This window comes from Motacilla alba, chromosome 5 (assembly GCF_015832195.1).
Source record: "Motacilla alba alba isolate MOTALB_02 chromosome 5, Motacilla_alba_V1.0_pri, whole genome shotgun sequence".
NCBI lineage: Eukaryota > Metazoa > Chordata > Aves > Passeriformes > Motacillidae > Motacilla > Motacilla alba.
This window is the reverse complement of record NC_052020.1, coordinates 1,073,005-1,085,200: the sequence shown is the minus strand read 5'-3', so window position 1 is coordinate 1,085,200 and position 12,196 is coordinate 1,073,005. Positions and strand designations below refer to the sequence as shown.

The following is a 12,196-nucleotide window of genomic DNA, read 5'->3' as shown; positions in this document are numbered from 1 at the left end:
TAAAGTAATCTTTCAAGTCCAGATTTATAGGGATTCCTCCCAAGAATTTTTATTCTGGTACTTCTGCTGTAGTTACCAGATTTGCAGTGCTCAAATCCACAGTCACCACTGAGGGATTCCCTGTAAGGCTGTTGAAGAAAAGTGTTCCTGAGTGCAGGCCCCATGGCAATCAGGGAAGCAGAGCCTTGGAGCTGGTGTGCAGCAGGGAGGCTCAGCTGTATAGCACAGAACATGGGTGCTGGGACAAGGAGCAATGGGTCAGACTGAAAGAGGGGAAATTTAGCTTGGATAGATGGAGGAATTTTCTTTTTGTGTGGGTGGTGAGGCACAGGCTGTCCAGAGACGTGGATGCCCATCCCTGGGGGGATCAAGGCCAGGTTGGATGGGGCTTGAGCGACCTGGTCAAGTGGAACATGTCCCTGCCCATGGCAGCGGGGTGGTTCTAGAGATCTTTAAGGCCTCTTCCAACTCAAACCATTCCATGACTCTGGTTTGGCACCATGATGCAGTTCACTTAAGTGGGGTGTTGTCATCCTGTTCTTCTAAGCCTTCTGATGTTTACATTCTTGTAATGAACTTTCTCACACGCTTTTCTGTAAATAATTATTGTTTTCCATTCTTTTCTGGAGAAGGAGAGATTTGATGGACTGTTGGTTTGTACAGTGTCATTGGAGAGGTGGCACTTTCATCCTCCAATCCACTGTCACTTTTGAAAATCTATACATGTTAGAGTCATAAAATAAACTTCCCTTCTTTTTACCTTGGAGGTTCCAGCATGTGTATTGTTTTATTTTGTGTCCTATAGAAACAGGGTGTGGGGGTTTTTTTGGTTGTTTTTTTTTTGTTTTTTGTTTTTTTTTTTTTTTTCCACTTGGCAGTGGGCATCAGCACACTGCTGCAATGTGATCAGGAGTAACTCCAATCTTCTCTGGGCAGATTCTAGACACAGGATACCCATTATGGTATTAAGTATAACAATTCAGAGCTCAGCACCTTTCTCTCAAGGCTTTGCTAGGTATCTCCTTCTAGTGCTCATTAAAAAAAAAACATCCCTAGACCAAAAAGTGAAGGCCCACATCAGCAAGCCTGGAGAAATCAAGAGGAGACTGCTTGGTCCCCAGCATTTGTGTTTTCCTTATTTCCATGCACCAAAGCCTCGGTATCTTGGCTGGAAGGAAGCTCAGTTTGTCTCCTGCTACTCTGCATGTGTTCTGTGTGAACACACAGAACACATGCAGAGAACACAGTTCTCTGTCTGAACACACAGTTTCTTCCCCGTTCATCTGGAATGGCTGAATTAGGGAGTGCTCAAAAGGACTCTGCATTCTAATTCTAATTTTAATGTGTTTTTTTACTCAAAAAGGCTGAGGGGCTTCCAAAGTTAGTCAAAGGTCAGGTGTTCAGCCCATCTCCACCTCTATGACTTTTCTCCTGTGGAGGGCTCAGGGTTTTCCTCTTTGAGAAGCAGATTTATGGTAACTGTGCATCTATCTATATGATAAATATACATAGCAGAAATTAGAATACCTTAAATTGATGTGCCCCAAGGCTCATAGAACAGCCCCAGGAAGGAATGCTGTGAGCTGATCCTCAAGGTGAAGCCAGTCTGTAAAAGACAGTCTGGCACATAACCAGCTCCAAAACAGGTTAGGACTGTTGCTTAAGGTAGCAAACAGAATAAAAAGAACAAATAGAGAAGAGAAAGGAGATAAAAGAGAAGGAATTTACATACAAATAAAAGCAAGTGGTAATAGACTTTAGTAATCCCAGTGCTCTGGTTTACCTCATCAAATTTCCCCTCCTCACCAGTCTGAGCAGAGATAAAGTGATATGGAATTGCATTCACACCTCCTTCAAGGCAGGGAGCAAAGCAGAGTGAATTCATACCTTTTTCTCTTGGATGGAGCCATTTCCACCCAAGTCTGCAGTACCCAGGGAACAGATACATTTAAAAAAAGGACTAGTAAGAACAATGAAGAATTGGAAGGAAAGTTCAGTCACTGAAATGGAGGCCAACCCACTGCGAAATGTCAGGGTTTATATTTTAGTTTTCTTCCGGTGCTGCTGCTTTTCTCTTGGATATATTTTTCCCTTCTTTTTAACAAATTCTCTTCCCTGCCTCACTGGAGCCCTGGGGTTCTCTCCGGGGTTTTATTAAGTGGTACTGGAGAGGAAAACTACTTGGGGACATAACACCTCCACAGCCCAGACCTTTCCCCTGTATTTGCACACCAGTAGCTACAGTGGCCTCGACAGATCTCTGGGGAGGGAGAATGGAGAAAATCCTCCCTTGCTGTAGCTATTGGTGTGCAGGTAGAACTTTTAATCTAAATTCTGCAGAATTCTGATGCTCTGCAGCAACATGCTGAGATCAGGCTTGGGTTAATGAAAGCAATGAAACCAGCACTTAACTTCCAAATTGATTTCCATGGAGACACCTACACAGTAATAGTGTTTGGACTTTTTTATTCAATAAAAGTTTGAGATATAAATATTCTCCATTTGCTTAATATTTACAGTTGTAAAATATTTTCGGATAGCCTACCCGTCACCTGTCATCCAGCATCTCTATAAATGTCGTGAAAACATCATTGTGAAATAAAAACTTCTTATTTCCAGCCCATAAACCCTATTTCCACACACTCACAAAATCAAATCAGAGACAGAAAAAGGGGAGAGAAGGAACTGGGGGGACGGGGAGTGGGAGGAATACAGTACAGCAGGCGGCAATGCAGTACTTGCTACACAGTAGCAAAAGAAATGGGTACAAAATTTAGTCTGCTATAATGACAAGCTTCTCAGGACATTTGTTATGGACCAGCGTTGTCCAGTGCACTTCTGAAGGACCACTTGAAATCCAAATTCATTTTCATTGTTTTCCTGCAATTCCAGGCAGCGCTTGGATTTTCGGTTCTGGATAGGACCTCCCTGGAAAGATTGGGGAAAAAAGAAAAAGGAAGTGTTTGTGTTAAACACGGACCTTGTTACATTGCTACTGCGGGGTAATATAAGTTATAGAACATTCCAGTGTCCGTCTACTGTGAAAAACTTTCCAGTTAGAGACAAGATAAGTGCTGGATTCGGAATGAAGGCTCCTTTGTCACAGGCTGGTTTAATCCCTGATGCAGTTTGCAATGGTCTCAATTGGCTTGGTTTCCATTTCAGCAAATGGGATTTCTGGAGTTGGGCTGTGTTTCTACCCATGCATTTTAACCATAAAAAAGCCAAAGCTTTCCTGTTTGCTTGAGTTTCCTGATTTTGTGGTTCTGCTGCACTTCTGAACACCAAACTAACGCAAAAGACAGCCATGGTATGCTGCATAAATGATAAAATGCAAAAACACTCTTTTCCTTGAATACTGAAATGTCTTTTATATTTTTTTCTTGCTTATTGTCATCATTGATTCTGTTAAATTCCCAGCTTAATGCTGCCTTATTAAAGCCCTGCCTTCATTTTTGAGCTGCATCAAGCTTTAAATCACTGCTATCACACAAATAACTATAGACCTCAATTACAATTAAATTGTCATGCAGGTGACACAAATTACATTTCCCCCTCTTTAAATCTGTTTTCAGTTGGTTCTTTCCTCCTTTCTCATGTCTAAGGAAGGCAACAGATCACTTGTACACATCAGTGTCTGGGAGGTTTCTTCCAAGATAGATGGAGAGGCACAGAGTAATTGCACAGAAGTCTGAAAGTGGCTTTCTCTAAAGGACCTTAGACATGTGTAGAGAATTACTGGCTTAATCTGTAAATCAAAGAATGGAGCTGGTGCAGATTGGTACACCTGCAGTATGGAAAGAGCAGAAGTATTGACATTGCTTGTATGTACAATGGGAAAAATAGTTGCGGTAAAAAACCCAACCCAAACCCCCAATTCCATACTTAAACCCACCACCTCAGAGTTTTGTTCAAGTCTGTGTTACACCTTGCATTATAAAGTCATCACAGACTGGGAAGGACTGGGAAGGATGTTGGCATAAACCCCACAGCAAGGCTGTGTGCTGTTTCAGAGCAGGCTGTTCCCCAGACAAGGGCAGCTTGTGCCTTTCAGGGCAGGTTCTGCTTCATTCACACATTCACACATTCACACAGGTGGCTGAGGGTCCCCTCCAACCCCACCAGTAGTGCTCAGCAAGAAACTTCTCTAAGATGGGACTTCTAAAATACCATTTTGGGCCTGGTTAACGAAATACAGAATTAGGTTTGAAAGCTCCACATTTTAAATAAAGCTTTGGATAAGAGGGACCATTTCTAGAATAATCCACAAAAATTCTAACCGTGTGGCTCCCATAAATCCTCCTGGTAGGTCTATGTGCAGCCTTGATAAAATTTCCACTGTTTACTTGACTAGACAGACAGGCTTGCAGAGGCATTTAAATACACCTCCATAATGAAATGCTGAGTGAACTGTATTTTCCCACTGCTGTATAACTGTTATTGACACTTGTATTAATAACAGTAGTTAAATTTGGCTGTCTGGTGGGAGCATAGACTCCAAACTATCCAAAAGCAATAACACTGCATGACATACAAGAAATCTGAAGAAACTAGGATGAAAATTTTGTCAATCCTTTTTTATATGCCATTTCTTGTCTTATCCTAGACACTCGCACTACATCCCCCCTCCACTAATTCTCATTCCCCCATCCCCTTGGTTACTTTGCCCTTCTAGAGGTCGTTGCAGTGAGGTTGATTTTTTTTTTCTCCAAGTTAACCTAATCAGCTCTGAACTAGGTTATTCACATGTAAAACTCTGAAGTAATGGATATTTTCTCATTGTGAAAGGAACAGCTGTCTTGTTTTCTCCTAGAATAATATGACCTTTCTATTCTTAATGAAAGCTGTAGAGTGTGGTTTTCCACTGGGTAGACTCAGTGTTGCATGGCACTCAGGGTCAGCTCTCTTGGCTTTAACTGGGAATTGGGAATTACACCTCACAAGTGTTTCTGCCTAAAGCCAAAATCGAGATTAACTTCTTTGTGTTTTCAACTGATGCTGGAGGTGCTTGTGTTGCTGTTGGTTATGTAAACTAGTTGTGCATCTTTCATTTATCGGTTGTCTCTCATCTGACTTTTGGTGCTTGAGACCTTCTCAGCTCAGAACCTGCACTGGAAGCTGAGGAAAGTTGTCTTGTTAGACACTCCCACTTTGTCTTGTTAGAAAACTAACTTAGTTGGGTTCATTACTTGCCTGATTTCTGGACTTGGGATATGACTCTGTGCATGGCACTCTTAGGCTTCTCCTGTCATTTCTAACTTACTGGCATAAGCAGAGGAACAGAATTCCCTCTCTCCATTTTTTTTGTGGAATACAGAACTTGGAGCTCTGTTAGGTAGAGGAAGGCACATTGTTAAGACTTAAAGACTGCCATGAGGAGCTGGAATTTTTCTGCTTAATTCCCAATTGCTTTAGTGGTTAAGGGTTTCTTTCACTTGAATGGGCCCAAATGCCATGTGGATTTGGGGGTAGAGGAAGGAGGATGTTCACAGTGGAGACAACATTTTTTCCTTTTTTCTAAATTTTGTAGAGCAGACCTAGGTGTTATAGTAAATGTATTTATGAGAAACACTTTAATACAAGCAGCTACACAAACAAAGTGCAAACCATTCCTAAGGAAAAACAAAACAAGTAAGCGACCCAAAAACATATAAAAAGCCCCCTCACACTCCTTCTGAAGTGCCCTCATGTGAAATCTGGCTTTTATTTAACAGGAACAAGTGAATTGGGAGATAAAAAGCCAAGGAAGCTCTTTTTGATGTGGGTAAAGTGCTCTGCATTGGCTACTGAGAACCACCCTGCTGAGTACATTGGAGCTGCTGTATGGAATATAAAGAGACACCGAAATTAAGCAGTGGCTAATATGTGTGAATTGAGTATTGTAGAGAGCACAGATGCTTCTAGCAAGACGTGCTTTTTTTAACCACAAAAGGGAAAGGTGAAGGCTCAAGCCGTGTCAGGAGCTAAGCTGTTCTGTGTCTGAGAGATGAGAGGCCTGTGCAGAGCCACTGCTTCAGCCCTCAGAGTGGGTGCAGGGTACACAGCATTAGATGCTTTCAGCAGGCACAGAAATGAGAGAAATGCTCTGAAGTACAGCGAGGAAGGTTTGTACGGTACCTCCTTGAAATTTCCTGTTATTTTTCTCCTTAACTGTGTTCATTTTCACCACTTCAATATGCCCAGTCCAAGCCCGGGACAGTGATACTGTCCTGTCAGCTCTGGGTTGCTGACAGTGCACCTAATACAGGTTGCAAGGGCTGAACTAGTGAGCTGTGCAAGGATTAAAGCACACAAACTGAGTAACTCCAGGAAAAAATTGAGCAGGCAGGACTGAGGCATCAAAAGCTAACACTGTCTTTTGCTCCTCTAACTGGCTTGGCCTCCAAATTACAGCATTCCTGAATGGTTTCTGCAGTCTGTTGTCATCATTAGCATTTGGAACCCTAAAGCCAAATGCAGGCAAAGGTGCCCTTTAAGTTAATTATTTTTTGCCTTTTTTTTTATAGTAAGAAGTTATCCAAACTTTGTATAAAACCCTCATAATTGGATTTAGTGCATGCTTGGCAAAAGGGCTTATTGTGTTACTACACTTCACGCTCAGTGAAAGGTGAGTTGCCCACCTGGGTTCCTTTCCTCATTCTAGGCAAGATCTGTACTTTCAATTTAAAGGCAAAAATTGATAGCCTAGAGTAATGTCTTTAATCATGAAACATTAAACACAATTCTGTAGGCTGAACCAAGTTTCAAGAGGAATTCTGGGCAATTGAACAGAATTAGGATTAAGATCACTGATGATGAGCGACAGCTCAATGGCAGTAGAAGTCTCAAGAGGATAAATAAGCATCCAGGTCAACTATTCTGCAAGAAACAGGCTGAATGTGTCAGCACTAACAGGTTTGAATGAAAACTGCATGGTTTTTGCAAAGCAAATTGAAGCAATTCCTGTGAGAAGCACAAATATTCTCAGCTCCTGCTGGTACTCAGACACACAGAAAACTGATCGAGCGCTTCCTAAGTGTACTTTTAATGTTAACACTGTCTCAAGTCAGCATCCTGGCACACAGAGTGGAAAGCAATGCTTTTGACTTCCTTTAGTGTTATTACACTTTCTGCATTTCTGCTGCATGTAAGGGGTTTCCTTCCCAGTCTTTCACTGAAGCAGAATTTATCCAATAATGTGGCACTTAAGAACATCTGACGTGCCTGCAAACCCTTGCAGTACCAAGCTGTGCAAAGTCATTAGACAGTTTTTGCTGTTCTACAGGACCTTTTTTGGTTTACTGGGGGTGGCAGATGCACAGTTACCAAAGCTGATCACTTTGTAAACCTGGTCACTTGCAGAGAAGAGGGATGTTAAACGAGCACTGGAGGCTGCCAGCAGTACTGCAAATCAGACTGACAGCTATTTTTAATGAGTTACTCTAAAGTGAACACTTTTCCTTTCCGAGTTTAAACCTGCTTTTTGCTCATCATATTAAAGCTCGTGGTATTCTATCTGAAAGAGAAAAAACATGCTTGCCTAAACATGGATATTTCAGAAAAAGGTCTTAAAAGGTTAATAAGTATATCCAGCCTCCCATCACATACACTGTACAGATCATTGCATTCTCTAGTCTATTAATTTTCTATTTGGACCTCAATCAGTGGCCTCAAATATTTACATGTTCACTCTGCCTTTGAGGCAGAAACTCTTATCTTTACTGTTGCTTTGATACATTTGAATCAAAGAATTATGGTGAGGTGTATGACACAATCTCCACTTCAAACAGAGCACTTGATCTCCTCCTGCATTTCCCCAGAATACTGGGGTAAATTTTCAGAGACTGTCAGTACACCAAATTTAATCCTAAAGAAAATTACTCAAATTATACAAGGCATTTTTTTCCTCTGTATGATCCACTTCTGTATGGATGTCGAAGCAATAAGAAAATGTTCACAGGAAGTCCCATCCAGTAATTTATGCATTTTCAGTATTGCCCGTTTCTTGGAAATACTGGATGATGTTATTCAGCTTACATTTTATGCTTTTTAGCTGTATAAAGGACATCAATAAATATAATATAGAGGTAACTGATTAACTTCTTCTTGAATCCAAAGAAGTATGACAAATTTTCCAACTCTTTGTCTAACAGGTGTGTTGTAAGCAAAGCAGGCTCTGTAACATATCTTTTGCTATTCAAATCTTTCATCAATTAACTTGAACTATTTTAAATTAAATATTTCTCCCTGAAGTATATTGATAGCTGCCCTTACTCAAAGACGTGCTTCCTAATATATTTTATATGAGTACTCTGAAAATGAGGTGCATTTAACTGCTTTTATGTGTATGAAATATCATATACAGCAGGTTTATATGTTAAAAATATATTGTTATCTGTTCAGCTGTTTGGATCTTTATTTAAAGGGCAGCTAAGCACATGAGAATTTTTACAACACTCACTTGAAATGTGAATTTATTTTTCCAATACTAAACAAAACTAATTATTATGTACAATGTAAACTTATGCAGTGTTATAATACGGATCAGCCAAACCATTTCTTTAGGAAAAAGTAAATTTTTTCCCTCCTCCTGCACTCAAGTTCTGTTGTCAGGTAGCCACCCAAGCACTTACATCCACTTGCTGGTACTCAGTGTGTAAATACTGTGAAACATCCCCTGACAGTGGGATTAGACACACCATTCAACAGTTACACCACTTCAATGTCTACATCACAGTTTTGTCTCATTCCTTTCCCAAGACATCTGAGTGTTCAGGTTTTACATGATCATAAATGCTCAATTTTCGTAATGCTGCACTAAATTTTTAATACTGCAGCTGTGACAAACCAACTGAAGCAGCCTCATCTGTATGTCCAGAGCAGGTTTTAGTAACCAGACAGCTGTGCAATCATTTTCTGTTTTGTTTACTCTAGATTGGATGATCTGATTTGCTTACTCTCTCCAGGATGTAGAATTACACTATACTGTTAATTAAGGTATCAAAATAAAAGCAATTAAACCTGGTACAAGGATATGCAGCTTCATACAGAGAATGTAATTGGAATAGAAAAGAAATTACAGAGATGCAGCATAAAAATCAGAAATGGAACACATGGATCTATACCTATCACTAACATTTCTCCACATATATTTAAAAAAATGATCGCAGATTTATAACAGGTTGCCATCCTGTTAATAGCAAGATTAAGAAAATAGTAACTTGAAAATAATTAAATTCAAGCCTTCACTGAAATACCAAGAAGCTCTTCAGGATATGATAGCTGGAAATGTGGTTCACTACAGAAAATTGGGATAAGACCACAAAACGAGAAGTTTTGGAGAAGAATACATTAGCCAGACAAAGATCTTTTTCAGAAAGTAAACATGAATTATTTCTCTATCAGCAGTGGCCAGAAAATCTTCCTGACATGCTAGAAAAACATGCAGAAACAACTACTCTAGGTGTTTGATGTGTTTTAGTAATTAATTATTGAACACTGTCTCGGGGGTGGGGGGTGGCTGTGGCAGAGTGGAAAGCAGATTAAAAAGGGCATCCTTTACCCATAGCTCTGATAATTATGGCTAAATGCAGAATTTACAGCTGCATGCATTGTTTGGTTTTTATCTGGCAGCAAATCCAGATGATGGTGGGTTATGTTGATCTTCTGAGAGCCAGGATTACCTAGCAAGTCCTTTGTGGAAAAGGAAGAACTGGCTTGATGCTCTGCAGTTGAGGATGATGACCACAGCTGTCCTGAGTAACCAGAAACAGGACTCAGAAATAATTGCCTTTTTGGGAACTTAAAGGAGTAAGCTGCAGAGATGCATGTTGGAGAGGGCTGATTCACAGATTGAGATTTCTGATTTTACTTTCCTCATCACTAAAGGGGATGATGTTCACACTTGGCTTTTGTGTCTTCCTTTGCCCTAATCTGCCTGCTTGTCCTACTTGGCAGCATTCAGAAAACTCCATATGCAGAACTCACCACATTCAGCGCTCCCTGGCTACTTAGTGCTCCTACTTTGATACTCAAGTACTGAATTAGAACTTAAGACCTGTTTCTAAACTATGTCAGCTCACAGCAACAACTACAGCTGCTACATTTTATACTCCCTCTAGTAAGAGAAGAGTTGGATATTGGCAAACCCTGCATTTTAAACACCTCTGGAGTCGTGTGTGAGACTCAACCTATAGAAAATATCCAAAATCAATGTTTTGCCCAATGTCTTCTGCAGGGTAATTCTTCTCTAACTAAAACCCAGAATTCTTTACTTTATTTTCATTTATTGTGCCATGCACAGCTGCTTGTGTAGTGAAACACAATATACCTTGAGATACGACCAAGAAAAAAGCAGGAGTGCTGGAGACATTTGCTTTATTTGTTTTAATACTGCATTTTGTGAAAAGCTCAGAAAAGTTACCTTTTTCATTCTGAGATTACATAAATTATTTCTGCAAACAACTCAGGCCTGATTCATCTGCTGTGATCTAGGCTTGCTTCAAGATGTTAAAAGTGTAAGACAGAGAAAGGCAGCAAAGACGTTTTGAAGTGTGATGAACTATTCAGATGGTGGGGAGTTACAAAACATAGTAACAAGAAATAAAAACAGGACTTAGCTGAATAGGGGAATGAAAATTAGTGGGACCTGCCTTTAGTGTTCAAAAGTATCCATAGCTGTGAATAGCAGTGAAGAACTGGTAAACAAAGCTACCAAGGAAAAAAAGGAGTGTTCGATTAAAAATTTGCTATGACTACTGGTGATTTATCATAGAAAACCTGTTGAATTCATTGTCTCAGACATCAATGTGCAGGGACTGACTAGATGTTTCTGATGTGCTGAATTTTAAGAGTGCTGATAACTCTTTTTAGGCATTCTGAGATGATCATTCAGACAAATCAAGCCTCAATCTTCTCGAAAAGAGCGAATCGGGGTCAAGAAGGAAATCCTCCTCTTGGACTTAAAATGAACTGCTGGCTCACAACAGAGCTCATTTCTGTGAAACAGCAAGCACTGACCATTGCCTGGGGCAGTCTTCTGGATGAGGTAATTAATCCACTACCTCATCTTCTGGATGAGGTAATTAATCCAGTTAATTGATTTTGTGATCTGCGATGCAGCAAATTGCATATTCCTAGGTTTTGCCTTCCTGTTTGGCTTTAATAAAAGTAATATCACTGTGGTACATAGAATTGCAGAAGTGTTTCAGTGGCAAAAGACCTTTTAGATCATTGAGTTCAACCATTAATTCAACAATATCAGTTTCATAACCAAACCAACCATGTCCCTAAGTGCCACTTCTAGGTGTCTTTTAAATATCCAGGAATGGGCACTGCACCACTTCCCTATAGGGGAATAGAGCAGCCTATTCCTCTGCTCGATAACCCTTTCCTGATACCCAATCTAAACCTCCTCTGGCACAACTTGAGGCCATCTCCTCTCGTCCTGGCACTGAGAAAAGAGACCAACACCCACCTTGCTACAGCCTCCGCTCACACAAAGCAGTGAGGCCCCCAGTCTCTGTCTTACACTTTTAACAGTGAGGCCCCCAGTGAGGCCCCCAGGAGCCTCCTTTTCTCCCGACTAAGCACCCCCATCTCCCTCGGCCTTGTGCTCCCGGCCTGGCACCGGCTCTGCTGCCCTTCTCTGGACACATTCCAGCATCTCAGGGTCTTGCTGATAGCGAGGGGTCCAAACCTGTACGCATTCACATCTTGCAGCTGTAGCTCATGCCTAGGAGCACCTCACTGCCTTCTTCATTCTCTTTTTCTCTCTGTGGATGAAAATATTGTTCTAATATAGCACAGACACACAGCTGATGTGAAGAATGCAACTTCACATTGCTATTTACCAGCCTTAGCACAGGTTATATCTCGTTACTCTTCTTCAGCCAGATAAATGAGAAACTCCTTTCAGCACAACTAGGAAACCCAAGATTTTTATATTTTTCCCAGATGTGTTACCAGATTTCCAAAGGTTTATGGGGTTTGGATGAGATTAATTGTGAGAAATAACTCCCTTGGAAAACAAAAATACTGAATGACAATTTTATTTCTTTTGTGTGTGCGTTGTATTTAATTAATCTAAGTTTTCTAATCTGAATGCTCCGCAAGAAGGAGGCTTAATGCATTTTAACCCAGAAACTGAACTACTTGGTTTATCATTATATGCTTGTGATTAAACCAGTCTCTAGGGCCTAAGAAATAAATTGAGTGC

The 12,196-nt window shown here is 40.6% G+C and overlaps 1 protein-coding gene across 3 annotated transcripts in view; it reads right to left on the bottom strand.

Moving 5' to 3' along the window:
• Positions 1 to 2,449: 2,449 nt before the first annotated feature.
• The window catches only part of GALNT18 (polypeptide N-acetylgalactosaminyltransferase 18), a 210,937-nt gene continuing 201,190 nt past the window's right edge, over positions 2,450 to 12,196 (bottom strand). For all 3 annotated transcript variants that reach the window (XM_038139175.1, XM_038139173.1, XM_038139174.1), the window contains one exon: positions 2,450 to 2,928. In XM_038139175.1, the coding sequence (XP_037995103.1) occupies positions 2,782 to 2,928 (147 nt within the window). In that variant the 3' untranslated portion in view covers positions 2,450 to 2,781. The remainder of the gene's footprint in view (positions 2,929 to 12,196) is intronic.